Consider the following 15,302-nt stretch of genomic DNA (forward strand, 5'->3'; position numbering starts at 1 on the left):
TCACATGTGCTGCTGCGCATTTCCCTGTATGTAGTATGCTCATTGTTGACAGAGGTTTCTGTCCCACAGCCTTTCAGTCCCAAAGAAACACACAGGCCTACATTAATTATAAACTGGTTGGCCTATTAGCTCAGGCTTCTTATTAACTAATTCTTACATCTTACATTAATCCATAATCTTGTCTGTCTTAGCCACATGGCTTAGTACCTTTTATCAGCAAGGCATTCTCATCTTGCTTCCTTTCTGGGTGATGACTGCAGACTGACTCTTCTTCCCAGAATTCTGTTCTAGTCACCCCACCTATACTACTTCCCTGGCTACTGGCCAATCAGCATTTTATTAAAATACAAGTAACAAATCTTTACAGGGTACAAGATTATTGTCCCACAGCAGTTCATCTCATGAATACATCCTAATCTAGTGGGCATTTTTATCTGTGGATTGTCAAGAAGATGACCCCTCCTTAAGTTGTATTGTAATGTTAGCTTACACAGAGTTCTGATGAATAATAATGAATACAAAGAAATGCTATGCAGTCAAGGCTTAATTTCCTCCTAGGAGCTGCTTTAGATCACAGTTCAGGTTGACAATTAGGAAAATAGCTGAATTTCCCCAGCTGCCAAAGCAACCTAATTGCTGAATGCAGTTTCTTTGCTAGGTCTGGCTGATACCCTAGGATAATGATTAACTCTCTGCACAAATTCCTAACCTTGGTTTTATAATACCGGTATGTATCCTAAAGACTCAAAGTTCAGCCAGCTAACTTTTTTATGTGTAAAAATGTTGGGTCCTGGAATTGCATGACAGGAACAAAAAAACAAAAACAAAAAAAACGAGCTTTTGTTCAGAAACACTGCAGGAAAAGATATTTTAACTGGTTGGGGCTACAGAAAATAATTTGATTTTATAGCCTCAAGAGAGACAAGTTTCTTTTTATGGTTTTGAGTTACATGCAGGACAGAAAGTGATCTCGAGATTTAAAATGCTATTAGTGTCACTATGCCTTAGGTAGTGCTGACTGAGCTGTTTGTAAAAGATTTATGGAACCTGAGGCCATACTAAAGAATTTAGGACACCTCTCTCTCTAAACCTGACACTCTTGAGTCCAAGAAAGCCCAGCATTTATGACTTCTGATCACAGATGTTAGTTCAGAATATTTATACACTCAGAAGGATAGGTTATAGTACACAATCCTTTATTAGACTCCTCAGTAGTTTAGGTTTATACACGCCTTTAAAATTCCTTATAAGAGTACCTCTCTAGATAGATAACAAAATTCCTTATAAGAGTACCTTTCTAGATAGATAACAAAATGATTCATTCTTTACTGCCATAATTTGCAACCTGCCAATGAAAGAGTTGACTCAGAAAAAAAAATGTGACAGTTATTTAGAAATATTGCTTGTGAATTATCAGGATGACTCTGACTCTGTTTTTAATCAATTAAGAAATGGAATGTGATTTCTGTGTGTGACTCCTATATAGCCTGAAAGATTTTATTGGGTATATAAGCTGTGAAGAACAAAAGAAGACACAACAACATGAGAGAATTAAGAAAGGAATCGTAAGTGTCTCAGATTTAAAACGTTTCAGATTGGGCTTCGCTGTGAACTTTCCCTTTGAGCCCTGTGTGCAGTTTGGAAGCTGGTTCTTTCAGACTGTGTTAAGAATGGTTGGAATAGCACTAGGTTACCCCTTTGGCAGACCCTCCCGATGCTCCTGCTCCGAGAGTTTGTGCTGCCAGAACACAGCTGGAACCAGCCCACAGGGTAGGGTGCCTTTACATTATATGCTCCCCAGCTCAGCGCAGGCCACTGCTAAGCAGGGGCCATTCTTCTGTCTGACACTGTGGAGGTCAGTCATCTGTGGTGATTGTATAAATAAAAATCTACAGACCCTGATTTTAAGTTTTAATGTTCATGCTATTAAACAAATTAGACTAATTTCAGTTAAGAATCTTTTTTCTACAGACCATGTTAGAACAATGTAAATAAATTTAGAGATGCAGAGCCTTTACAAAGACATTTATTAACACATTAAATTTTATTTAGAACTTTGAAAGAAACAAATTCAAGACAGCTCTTCCAATAAGTAACAAAATAATCTATTGTTTAAATTCCTTCTCATCAAGATGACTTTATTCCATAACACAGTTCATCAGCTGGGCAGGTTTGCTCTTAGCAGTTAAAATGATCATGTGCAGTCACTAGTCTTTCGTTTGTTTCTGTCTGTAAACACAACTAGGACAGCCAGGTCACAACTGAGTGTGAGATAATTCAGCCCTGAACCTTCAAGAGCAAGTCTGAAATACTATAAGTGCCTGGAACACCTTTTGGTGGCTTTAACAGCTTTCTTGAAGGTGTTACCACAAAGTCAGCACTGTGGAAGGACCCTCAGTTTCTATTATAGTGCTCTGTCTTCATTCTGAACTTAAGGTATCTTCCTCTTAGAAACTAGAGTGTTCTCACAGAAAGCTTAATAAGTTAAAAACAGGAAACATCAACTAGAAAGCAGAATAATTCTCCCATTAAGGCGCTCTTAAAATTAATGCTTACGGGTCACACATGGCGAATGCCCACATACCCAAGGCCCAGTGTTCATACATCAGGAATAGCAAATGCCACAGAATGCATTTTTCATAGTGAAGTTTGCTGAGCAATAATTCAGCATGAGAAAGCCAAAGGAACATTGGAGACATTTCTGGTTCTTTATCCACTGGTTAAGGCATAGGAATTGAGCCGGGCGGTGGTGGTGCACGCTTTTAATCCCAGCACTCGGGAGGCAGAGGCAGGCGGATCTCTGTGAGTTCGAGGCCAGCCTGGTCTACAAGAGCTAGTTCCAGGACAGGCACCAAAAACTACAGAGAAACCCTGTCTAGAAAAAATCCAAAAAAAAAAAAGGCATAGGAATTGAGCATGCCAAGGCTTCTAGTACCCTCTAAATCAGTGGTTCTCAACCGTCCTAATTCTGTGACCCTTTAATACAGTTCTTCATGTTGTGGTTACCTCCAACCCTAAAATTCCTTGTGTTGCTACTTTAATAGCTGTTTCTGAATTGTAATGTTAATATGCTATAGAAACCCATGGCAGGGTCACTACCCACAGGTTGAGAACTACTGCTCTAGCTCCTTCCATGCTCCTAAAGAGGTGGCTTTGTAGCAGTTACTAGTCTGTGTCACCTTCCACTGTGGGGACTCTGGACGTTCTAGAAAAGCCTGGCAGAAGTCCTTGAGATTTGCCAGGCTCACTCAGCAGGCTGGTTGTGAAAATGCGACTAGTCAAATGTTCTGACACCTCCTCTTCATTTCTCACACCTCTGCAAACAAGACAACTATTTTGTGAGATTCTTTGGTAGGACAGCTTTGACTTAATCTGATTTAGGGAATGAAATTAACAGCCACATCTCATCCCAGGTTGAATTTTATGACCAACTCCCTACCTGCACACATGCTAAGGTACTACACGGAAACGTTCAGTGTGTCATTCCTCTTCGTGTGTACAAATAGAGGATTAGGGAGGAACAAATGCAACCTTCAGCTCCATCTTAGGATCCCCAGAACAAATCCTATTTTCTTTTATCTCGGTAAGGAAGAAATAGCTAACTTTGTAGAAAAATGCCCTAAGAGGATCAGAGTGAAGTAAACACACATGGAAGTATAAGGCAGGGCGAAACTAGGAGACCACGAGCAGCACTTTCCCAAGCTGGGTCAATGCTGTGTACTCTGTGATTAAGACAAGCAGTGGTTTAGACATCAAGGGAATCAAGCATTAGTGTGACTGACAGGTACAGCGACACCAGGGTTAAGGGATCAGTGCTAAGTGCCATATTTGTTGATGAAATGTAGCTAAGATCATGCAGATCAGAATGTTTCTGGAAAAGCTTTAAGTGTGGTACAGGCGTGCAAGGTCATGGAAGTTTGGGGAAATGTTCAAGGCAAGTCTTGCCTATATCTCTGGATAGACAACTAGACAACTTTTTTCTCAGCCCCTGGCGTCACCTGGAATGCAGCAATTACACAGACTGTTCAGCATACAACTTCAGGCTCTCACTCCATGTTGGTCAAGGTGGGAAGGTGTGCAGGTATTGAGCCTGTCTGTGACGTCAGCTCACCAAGCTCACTGATGGTAGTGGTGAGAAGAGCATCCTGAGACACCACTGTTTTGCAAGCAGTGTCTGTGGAATTATTCTCCTGCACGGCAGGCACACTGCCTTGAACCTCCAATACGTTGTTAAAATGGCTATTTTCACCAAAAGATAATAATCTACCTGAAAGTTTGGGTGATACATATTCATCCTCGGGTTGTTCTGTCGAATGTCCTTCGTCATTCTTAGGTGAGCCATCTACAATGACAAGGAAAGACTTCCACGGCGTATTCTTATCATGTATCTACAAATAAAACAAAAGTCACTTTATGTGTTTCTAAGTCTCCCAACTTACAGATACTTATGAGTAATACATGCATCTTCTAAAACAACATTTTCTCTTCAGGGCCTGGCACCACGGCACACACCCATTAAAAAAAAAATAATCCTAGCATATGGGAGTCAGAGACAGGAGGGTCATGCTGGGTCCGAGGTCAGCCTGGGACTACAGAGCTAGACTGTCTCTCAGTCAAAAAGTAAATATTAAAAAAAAATGATTTTTAATTACAAAAAAGAGCAAGCACTCCCTGGCTTTTAAATATGCTTTCTAGTGGACCACCCTGGCACTAATTACTAAATTAGTATAGCAGCCTCTGCAAGGAAGTATTTGGCATAGACTTTGCAGTAGGGGGCCTTAGCCTTCCACCTTTTTCCCTGGATGTCACTGCAGGACATTCAGGAGAGAGAGAACCTTGGACTCTCTGGATGGGAATAATGACAGGTATTCAGGGCTAGCAACCTAGACCAGAAGGGCTTTGTTTTCAAACAGCCTACCCATCACTTACCGAGGTGTGCCTCCGGAGAGTGGACTTGTCAGTAAATGTTCGCCCACATGCATTGCACATGAACGGTTTCTCTCCCGTGTGGATGCGATGGTGGCGCTGAAGGGCATTTACCTGGGTGAACTGCTTCCCACACTGGTCACAACAATAAGGCCGCTCTCCTGAACACAGAGAGAGGGAAACTACTCAGTCAGTTCTCAGTCTACTTTATTTAACGCTGGATACACATCTGCATAGCCTGAGCACTCCCCAAAAGGGAAAGCTATACCACAACAACTCAAGGAAGCGGCACCTGGTGGAGATGCCAATCAACTATACTGTAATACCCAAGAACTTAGAACTGTACCAAGAATAGGTCAGTTCTGTGCAGGCAGCTGACACTGTGTGAAATACAAACCAGTAGCATAGTAATACACTGTCCTAATAACAAATAGCATGTTGTGTGCACGTGTGTACAGTAACATCCATTCTTTCTCCCGGTTTATATCGGAAAGACTTGCATCCATTCAAGCATAACGCTCAAGCTGTCATACCACAGGAAGCTGTGTGCCCTCTCAATAGGCACCCATGCTGCACACAGACTGTCCCCCATTTGCATACTAAAGTGTTCTCGATTTTCACTTTATCAGAACCAGAAACTGGGCCGATAAGGTGGCTCAGTATGTAAAAGTATCTGCCAGCAAACTGGAAGATCTGAGTTCAGTCTCCAGGACCTACATGGTGAGAGGCAAGAACCAACTCCCACAGTTGTCCTCTGACCTCCACGTGTGTCAAGGCACTTAGTCACCCACACACATACATGCACAAAATAAACTTAATTAAAACAACAAGACAAACAAAAACTATAAACTCAAAAGCATAAAAGCCATGTGGGAAGCCAGCCAGTAGCCCAACACTTGTGTGGTAGAGAGAGGATGATCAGGAATTGAAGGTCATGGGCTACAGAGCAAGTTCAAGGGCTGTATGAAAATCTGTCTCAAAAATGAAAACATAAAAATAGGGGTCCACGAATTAATATAGTGGCACAGTACTCATATAGCATGTACAAGGCTATATGGCCAATCAAAAGCCCAGGAGGGAGTGAAAAGTTTAAAAATACTATCATATATATAATTATACCTTAACTTAAAAATCACTTTAAAAATGTGATTATAGCCAGGTGGTGGTGGCACACACTTTAATCCCAGGCAAAGGCAGGCGAATCTCTGTGAGTTCAAGGCCAGCCTGGTCTCTAAGAGCTAGTTCCAGGACAACTAGGGCTGTTACACAGAGAAACTGTCTCAATAAATAAATAAATAAAGTCACTCTAACAGAGTTTGACCATTTTCTCCTAAAGCTTCGATTCGGAATGAATTTGAAATGTGCCTCACAGTGTTGTGGTCTTAATTCTCAGGCTGCTCACTATTTGAAGGCTATGGAATCTTTACGAACTGGCTACTTCCTGGGTGGCTGAAGGAGGTTAGTAGAGCAGATCTTTAAGATTATACCAGCCTCTGGTTCCAGCTAGTCCTCTCTAGTCTATACAATATGTGGATCCCTAATTTCCTGATGCCTTGAACCTGGCCATGCTTTTCCCACCATGAGAGAAGAAAGCCTGGGAAACTTGGAGCCACTATCAGGTCCCCCCCCCCCCCCGCCCTCGGGAAGTTAATATAGTCACAGCACACCAAAGCAACACTCTCCAAGTGGCTTTGTAATACATCTAAAACTTGTGAACTGTTTTCCTTGCCAGACTGAACTCTCCTCTGGCACTGTGCAGCCATACCTGTGTGGATTTTAGCATGCTGGTAAAGGGAATTCCGCTGGGCAAAGGTCCGCAAACACACTTCACATTTAAAGGGTTTAGATCCAGTGTGGATTCTATTATGGTGTTTTAAGTACTCCTTAGAAGCAAAACTCTTGCCACATGTCTCACACATGAAAGGCCTTTCACCTACATGAGAAGATGAGACAAAAGTAGACATGGTCATTAAGAACCCCTGCTGGTCTCCTCTCTACACCATGGCATGCAGCGCCAGACACTTCCTAATTAAACATCAAACACATTACTCTTGCTACTTTCTAAACGTGGTGACTATCCTGGGAAATCCAAGCAGCAATCCACTGGACTAGAATCAATGATTACTGTTCGGACAGCTCAAAGTTAATAAATTTCGTTACTGAAAATAAGAAAATTTTTACAACTTTGGGGGTTTGTTGGATTATTTTCAATAGTGTTTCTGTAGCTCCTTATCAGAACAAAAGTCCCTCACAATGGATTATCAAGCAGCTTCTAGGCTGGCACACCAGTCGACTTGACCAGACTGCAGGGCAATTTCAATGTTGTAAGTTCTCTGTTCATTCTTCCAACTCACTCATGGAGTCAACTGGTGTGCTCCTCATTTTACAAACATTAAAACACTGGCCTTCATAAAATGTTAATACATTAATAGCCATATACAATGACCAACTCTAATGAAATCTGTGACGTGCCGCTGACTCCTCCGCAGCTTCCAGCGGTGTACTGCATTCCTGGAACACATGGTCCACACCTCACCTGTCAGGGCGGCCAGTGTGAGTGCTTAGATATAGACAGTGCAAGCAAAGCAAGGCCTGGAGGAGTGAGTACAGTACACGCTGATGGGCTGGGTTCTGTGTCCTGTTTATATCAAAATTTCAACCACAGGACTGCAATGCTGAGCTAGAATAAAGCCAACTTAAAATAGAGGTAATCTCCTCTCTAAATATGATTATTTATCATGTAAGTATTTGTTCCTGGTTTCTGTCCAGGTTTTTCAACAGTTGGCACTGACCATGTTTAACTGTTCATTGTTACAGTTAACATTCAAGCACAGATGTGCCCATAATTCAAGAGTCCTGCCTCTCAGACCAGGTCATGAGTAGGGGCAAGGATTTCAGCCCGTTGGAACATTTCCTTGCAGTTGGTCCATCATGTTGTTCCCAATTGTTATTAAACATAGCAAGAAGAGAGCTGATCACACAGCTTTCTCAGATTTTGAATAATTTGTTTAGGACAGACTCCTAGAGATGAAGTTACAATAGGAACTGTTTCTTACCTCTAGGTGTCTAAGACCCGTGCGCCCTATTTTAGCACCTACTGGCACAGACCATGTGCCACCTGTACAGCAGCACTGCAGGCAGCAGGTTGGTCTGCAGTCCTCTCTTACTAGGTAGAAAAGCTTCATATAACCTGTCCTGCCATGGTGGATGCCAACTTCTAATAAACAACTGCAGCTTTCTTCTATAGCTAGGAAAGACAGTCAATCACAACAGCGTGGGTATTTACCTGTGTGGCACCTTTTATGATAAATCAGCATGTGGTTCTGAGTGAATCTTGCACCACATTCATCACAGATAAAAGGTCTTTCCCCTGTATGAATTCTGAAAGTACAACATTCAGATGATAACTCAGGGTATATTTCAAAGGTCACTTTGCAATACAATCTCCAATTTCCTCTGTATTGTGCAAAACCATTTCCTCCAAGAGAGCTGAGAAAACTGACTGATGGGATAATCAAGAGTTCACCATATGCTTGGTGGTGGTGGCCCATGCCTTACACCTTTAATCACAGCACTAGGGAAGTAGATACAGGTGAATCTCTGATTTTGAGGCCAGCCTGGTCTATAGAGCAAGATCCAGGATGGCCAGGACTATACAGAAAAACCCCACCTTGAAAAAAAAAAATAGTTTACCATAATCCCAACACAAATGGAGTTTCCGTACAAGACCCGACGATGCTATCTCCCTTAGTTCCACATACCAGAGTAGAGCCACTGAGGAGCTCTACATCTCCCCTCGGCCTATTCATGCTGTGCCGCACTGGAGGCAGAAAGTCCCTTTGGATACTTTACTATTAAAGGGTATCACTTAATATTTGAAGCTTCCTCATTTGAAATAAGCTTAGGAACTACTGCTGACAAAGTACCATATGACCAAACATTTTGCCATCATTTCCTAACACATGACCAGTCTCACCAACCTAAAGAGAGAATCTGCTCTCAGAGTGCTGAGAAGCACACAGGATTATTTCAGTTACAGACAGAATGGTATGGCAATCGCTATGATCTGCTGAGTACACTATATACAAGCACTTTGAACTCAGGCAAATTGAACATTGACAGCCACCATGCTCCCTCCCCACAATCTGTTGTAGGTTGGAAGGCAAAGGCAGAATACAGTAGAAAATTCAACTGCTCAGCAGGAACGAGAATATATATACTTAGAACTATAACGAGACACACGCCTTTGATCCCAGCACTTGGGAGGCAGAGGCAGACCCATCACTGAAAATCTAAAGCAAGCACAGTCTACACAGTCAAGTTCAGACCAACAAGGACTACACAGTGAGAAATTGTCTAAACCAGTGGTTCTCACCCTTCCTAATGCTGTGACCCTTTAATACAGTTCCTCATAGTGTGGTGACCCCCAACCACAAAATTATTTTCAATTTTACTTCATTAGTAATTTTGCTACTGTTACAAATTGTAAACATCGGATAGCAACCTCTATGAAAGGGTCGTTGGACATATCCTCACAAAAGGGATTACAACTCACGGGGCAAGAGCTGCTGGTCTAAAACAACAACAAAGAAAATCCTGTAAGGAAACAAATATGAGAACTCACTATCCACCTATAGTCTGAGAACAAATAGAAAGCATTGTTCAGAGGCTGGAGAGATGGCTCAGCAGGCAAGGGCACTTGCTGCTCTGGCAGAGGACCAGCATTCAGTTCCCAGCATCCACATGTAGCTCACAACCATTGGTTACTTCAGTTCCAGGGGATCTGACATTTGCCTTCTGACCTCTGAAGGCACCAGGCACTTACATGGTACACATACGTACATGCAGGCCAAACACTGTATACATGAAATAAAAATAAATACCTTTAAAAGAATTAAAAAATGTTGTCTGATTCTTAGCTCCTAATTCTTAGATCAACCACTGAAAGACCGCTAGAGAAGTGTCTGCAGCACTACAGCTCATCTCACAGAACTTCAGTGGAACTGAGTGAAGAAAAAGCCCAGCTCTTGTTCAAATACAGAGCATCTTGAGACCTCAGGCCACCTGGAGGCCAGGCACATAGCACCCAGTGTGCTGGATGGTTCTGCTGTACCCTGGCCTCTATGCTTGGGAGGAAGGGCCAAAGAACCATTTCCCAGACCTCCACACCTCCAAAGAGGATTCAATGTTGCCTCAATTTCCCAAGTCCTAGATAGCACCAGTGGGGAAACGAAGACCCACAGACACAAACATGCTGGTCCACGCCCTACAGCCATCTCCAACCACCCCGTGCACTTTAGCACTCAGGAACCTTCTAGTACTTGGGAACTCACATCCCTGCACGCAGGACGGCCCTGCTATATACAGCAATGTTCCCAGGCAGTCGCACCTCATGTGGGTCTTCAGCGCTGAGGGCTGTGAGAACTTGGCCTCACACTTGGTGCAGCCATAGGGCCTGTCGCCCGTGTGTGTGCGCTCGTGCATCCGCAGAGAAGTCTTGGAGCTCAAGCCCTTGCCACACAGGTCGCAGCGGTGCCGCTCACCACCACCCTCGTGCACCTGCAGCACATGCCGTTTCACGTCCTTCTTACGCTTGAACTTCTTTGCACACAGCTCACATGGAAAGTGGCGCTCACTGCTGTGCACGTGGCGCTGGTGGCTCTTCAGGTTGCAGCGGTTGGCAAAGGTCTGGCCACAGGTGTCACATCGGTACACTACTTCGGTGGCCATGCCGTGGTGGTGCCTGATATGTTTCAGGAAACTCTTCTCATACAGGAAGGCCTTCTCACAGACTGTGCACTGGAAGTTACTCTTCTTCTCCCCATCCTTCCCTTCTTCATCCTCCTTCTCCCCCTCCACTTTCTGCAGGCTTTCCTCCAGTTTCACACCAGCAGGGGAAGCCTCACTTTTGGAAGCTGGTTCCGTCTCCGTCCTTTCATGGTCTGCGCTTTGGTCCTGGGGACACCTGTCATTCTCTGCAGCTTCCTCCTCCGCATTTGTCTGTTGCTCTCGGAGCCTTCTTGTATATTTCTTTTTAGGGATTTCCACAAACACTTTTCTTCCAGCTAGCCTCCCACTAGGTCTTCTGATTTTAGGGTAGGGAGGCTTAGCCACATCTTTCTTCTTGTCTAATTTCTCCTTGCACTTCCTGGATGGTATTTCTGGCAAGAGGCCATTATCAAAGCTCTCTATTGGATAGTCAGAGGTATCAACAAGGCCACTGGAGTGAGCATCCTCCCCTGGTACACTTGCTTTGGAGCTGGGGGTCACACTCACCTGGGGGCCACTGCTGGCCTCCACCTCCTGAGACTCAGGGAAACTCTGGGATTCCAGAAGGACTGACTGCAGCATCTGCTTCTTGAGCTGAAAGCATGTTTCAGTCAGGTCCAAACACTTTAGCTTTTCAGCCACTTCCAGCATCCGCTGCACCCGATCCTCTTCTACCTGCACCCTGGCCGTATAGACAAACTCCAGAAATGAAGCAAAGTCAACGACCTGAAGTTCATTTAAGCAGACATTAGTCCTGGTACCGTCCACACTCTTCTCATTCAGGAACACCTCCTTAAAAAACTTGCTGGTGGCTGCCAGCACTGCTTTATGGGCCATGAAGTCTTCACAGACACCCTGATACTCTACTCTGACTGTAACGTCACAAAGATGGCCCAGAAGTCGGAGCTCGTGCATCTCATGCAGAAGGTTCAATGGTGAAGATTTGGATTCCAGCAAAACTGTGCCGCTTTCCATCTTTCTTTTAAAAACAGCTTTGAAAACAAAAACAAGAATAAGCTCATATATGAATCCCTGAAGAAAAGGGACTTGAAATTATCAGGGCTTAAATTAATTCTTGAGAAGATAAACGGTAACTAACAAACCCAACTTTTCTCACTGAAAGATTCAAATCACAGCTGGATGTGGTGGCATGATTTATAGCCCCAGGTACAATCCAGTATTTAGATGGATAAGACTCAGGAAGATACGGAGTTCAAAACCAATCTCAGCTACACAGTAACTTTGAGGCCAGCCTAAACTACGTGAGAATGCATCTCAAAACAATGAAAGCAAACAAACAAAATGCATAGACAAGGCTAGAGAGACAGCTCAGCAGTTAAGAGTACATACTGATCTTGTAGGGGACCAAATTTAATTCTTAGTACCCACATTGGGTGACGCACAGCTGCCTCTCATTCCAGTTCTAGGGGATCTAACCTCTCATTCCAGTTCTAGGGGATCTAACCTCTCATTCCAGTTCTAGGGGATCTAACCTCTCAGGTACCTGCATTCACGTGCACATACCTCAAACAAGATATACACACATTATTAAAAACAAAACAGATCTTTAAAAAAAATCCACACATAGACACACAGAGTAAAATTATGCTTCACTTCTTGGCCATTTTCTAAAGTTCCTGAATGGGTTTCATGAGATAATATTCATAAAAACAATACTGGCAAAACTTCCCCCCAGTGATAAGCACAAATGATTGATTAGTTTGCCTTTAGTGAAACTCAGGGCAAAAATTTGCTTACCAAGGTCATTTCTAATCTACTAAAAGACATATGCCAAAGATATAGGGAAATCCATGTCTAGTTCTTTGAGCAAGAAATAGTCATTTGATAACCACTGCCACCACTAAAAACTGTTGCATACTTCCCGGGAAAATAGTTCAAACACCTATCCTCATTGCAAATGTCCTTAAATGCCTGGTAAATAGAGATTCTCTCCTGAAATAATTCCAGTTCCCTGGCATTTCTAAACTGTGCTACCTTGAGCAGGCTAAAGTCTCTCCGAACCTTCACTTCCTCCTCTTCGAAGGCCCAGTTATCCCGAGGTTTTAAGGAACACAACACTGCAAACACTTCCAGCTGGCCTGACATTTGCTATCTTGTAGTGGACTTCCTACATACCTGAAAAGGTACTGAGGGAGCCTCATCTTACAGGTGACAAGCTAGGAAGAAAATTGGTTATTTGGCTGATGGGGTCTTGAAACTAAACCTCATAGCTTTCATGGTCTATGTTTAACTGAAGTTTCTGAAAACACCCCTCACCCCAGCCTCACCAGAAAGTTGTTTCCCCGGCAGTTGCCATATCCCCCAGGACTCCTTTGGACTCTAAAATGCTAACCCAGCTTCATGTCTTCTGCTCTGTGGACTCTTCACTGAGACCTCTGTCCCTGAATCTATCTTCCCTTTCTAGGTTCCATTTAGTTTCCAAGTCTCCTCTGTCCAGAGCACTCCTGCCGATCTTCATCATTGCCTGCCCATCTCATTCAAGAGACCACTACCCATAGTACCCAGGCTCAAACACAGAAGACTCTCCTAGGGAGGCGACTGTAAAATCAGCACCTGTGGATGGACTGAAGGGGCCTCCACAGGAAAACCCTAGCTACTTATCAAGGAAGCTTAAGTAAAGGAGACATGCCTGAAGCAGTAGTGGTGAGCCAATGCTCTTCAGAGTTCCCGCGAGAAGTCCAGGAATATGAAAAAAATTGTATGCTTATAGCCTATACACATATTTCTGATTGTATGAGGACTAATAGCTGCTTTAACCCTTTGCCCTGCATTCTCCCAGACAAGGGAACATTTTGAACAAACACCCTGTTATCAGAGGTCGTAAATCCCCTAGTTCGAGCTCAGGAAGATCTTCCTGAAATGCCATGAATCTCCAAGCTCAAGCTCAGAGGACAGCACTCCCTAGATGCTAAGATGCCAAGACACCATAAATAACATTATGTATTCTCTGTCCTATGCATAACCTTTGACTATAAAAAAAAAAGCTTATATTTCTTTCTCGGGGAACCAAATAATTTTCTAGCTAGTTAGAAGCCGTCGTCCAGAGCCGGGCGATGGTGGCGCACGCCTTTAATCCCAGCACTCGGGAGGCAGAGGCAGGTGGATCTCTGTGAGTTCGAGACCAGCCTGGTCTACAGAGCTAGTTCCAGGACAAGCTCCAAAGCCACAGAGAAACCCTGTCTCGAAAAAGCAAAAAAAAAAAAAAAAAAAGAAAGAAAAAGAAAAAAGTCGTCGTCCGTCTTCCCACCCTGCCGCTCCAGCAGTGTTTTTGAATAAAGTTGCTTCTAGTTAGTAGACTTCCGTGGTCTGCTCCCTGCTAATTGCGTGATTCCAGGACCCAACACCAGGTCCCAGCGTGGGGACAAAGGCTATAGACCCCTCTCTACCTGATGCTCATATGGCTAGCCTGACTTCCTAACACCTCGTTCTGCCCCCTAAAGGGAAAGTCCTTCCAGCAGACCTGGCAGCGACTTCGCCATCAACCAAGGAGACCATGAGCAGATTTCCTCGTTTGCCTTCCAAATTGGGGGGGAGGGGGGGCAGCCACCAGTCATGTTGAGCGGCTATTTGTGGCCTGGTGACAGCTGTGTTCCACTGACACGCATTGGCTTTCTGCCGCCTCTGGGAAGGCCGAGCATCCTCACCAAGGTCGCTAAGTAGCCTTGGGGTCTGGACTTCCAGGCTAGGCCTCCAGGAGATGCTGCTCTCCGCAGCGTGCCCACTCTACAGGGATCCTGGCTCTCACGCAGGGTGTAAAGTCCTGGTGGCTATGGCCTCTCTGACTGCACCACCTCCGTCCCCACTGTGATCCCCCAGAGTCCCAGACGACCAAGGATCTTCCAAAGCTACGGGGAGAACGAACTCTTACGGCCAAGGTCCAGCCCCTTGTCCCCGATTCCGGCCTCCAGAGCCCAAAGGGACCAGACTACTGCTCTCGGCCTGGGACCCCACAGCCCGCCGTTCCAAGGGACAGCAGGCGGAGGACAACTACTAAGTCAGACAGTCCGCAACACACTCACCTCGCAGCCGGGCCCGTACCCCTAGAACAGTCTCGCAGGAACAGCGGCACTTGGGGACCACGGAATGGTTGCCACGAGCGCGCCCCGCCCCCTAGTGGGCTCCGCCCCCCGCAGGCCAGGAAGGCGCTGCGCGCGCAAGTCCAGCTGCAGAGGCGGTTCCGGCCGTTGTGCTGTGCGCTGCGTGGTCCTACGTGATTTGGGGCTGGGCGACTGGCTGGTAGCTCCAGGAAGTGTACCTGCAGCAAGCCAAGGCCACGCCTGTGCAGAAGACAGCAATGGCAGAGGGGAGGGGGGGGAAATGGGGGAGTGTTAGTTGCCCAAGTTGGAAATACCTGGGGCTATGTAGCTGCGTTCTTGTCCTCAGCTGGTGGTTACTGTAGAGTAAAAGGGACGACTGGAGCTGGAAACCAACCAATCACAGAGCACCCTGACTCTGAACCCAGTGCCAGCGAAAGAAACACACCCTGTATTTGAGGCCTGGGTCAGGAAAAAAAAATCTTTATCCCTAGTGTCAAAGAAACACACTTTGTCCCTAGGATCAGTCAGTGAAAGAAATATGCCCTGCTC

General features: G+C 44.7%; 1 protein-coding gene across 1 annotated transcript; it reads right to left on the reverse strand.

Annotated features, from left to right (window-relative positions):
- Positions 1-1,908: 1,908 nt before the first annotated feature.
- Positions 1,909-14,819, reverse strand: Gzf1 (GDNF inducible zinc finger protein 1). Its single transcript, XM_041670791.1, has 6 exons — positions 14,736-14,819; positions 10,316-11,687; positions 8,213-8,307; positions 6,692-6,859; positions 4,930-5,087; positions 1,909-4,388 (listed from the first exon to the last, which is right to left on the reverse strand). The coding sequence occupies exons 2-6, from the start codon at positions 11,668-11,670 to the stop codon at positions 4,047-4,049; spliced, it is 2,118 nt and encodes a 705-aa protein (XP_041526725.1). The 5' UTR covers positions 11,671-11,687; positions 14,736-14,819; the 3' UTR covers positions 1,909-4,046.
- Positions 14,820-15,302: the final 483 nt, after the last annotated feature.

Source organism: Microtus oregoni, unplaced genomic scaffold (genome assembly GCF_018167655.1).
Source record: "Microtus oregoni isolate MIOR12 unplaced genomic scaffold, Mior012 000020F_ref0000438, whole genome shotgun sequence".
NCBI classification, from domain to species: Eukaryota; Metazoa; Chordata; class Mammalia; order Rodentia; family Cricetidae; genus Microtus; species Microtus oregoni.

What these genes read in the sequence shown, in the direction of transcription:
- Gzf1 (XM_041670791.1), bottom strand. Translation starts at nt 11,670, where the DNA reads ATGGAAAGCGGCACAGTTTTGCTGGAATCCAAATCTTCACCATTGAAC. An exon ending in GCGCTGAAGACCCACATGAG is followed by an intron (nt 8,308 to 10,315) that starts GTGCGACTGCCT and finishes TTGTACTTTCAG; the next exon opens with AATTCATACAGGGGAAAGAC. An exon ending in GCATGCTAAAATCCACACAG is followed by an intron (nt 5,088 to 6,691) that starts GTATGGCTGCAC and finishes CTCTGTGTTCAG; the next exon opens with GAGAGCGGCCTTATTGTTGT.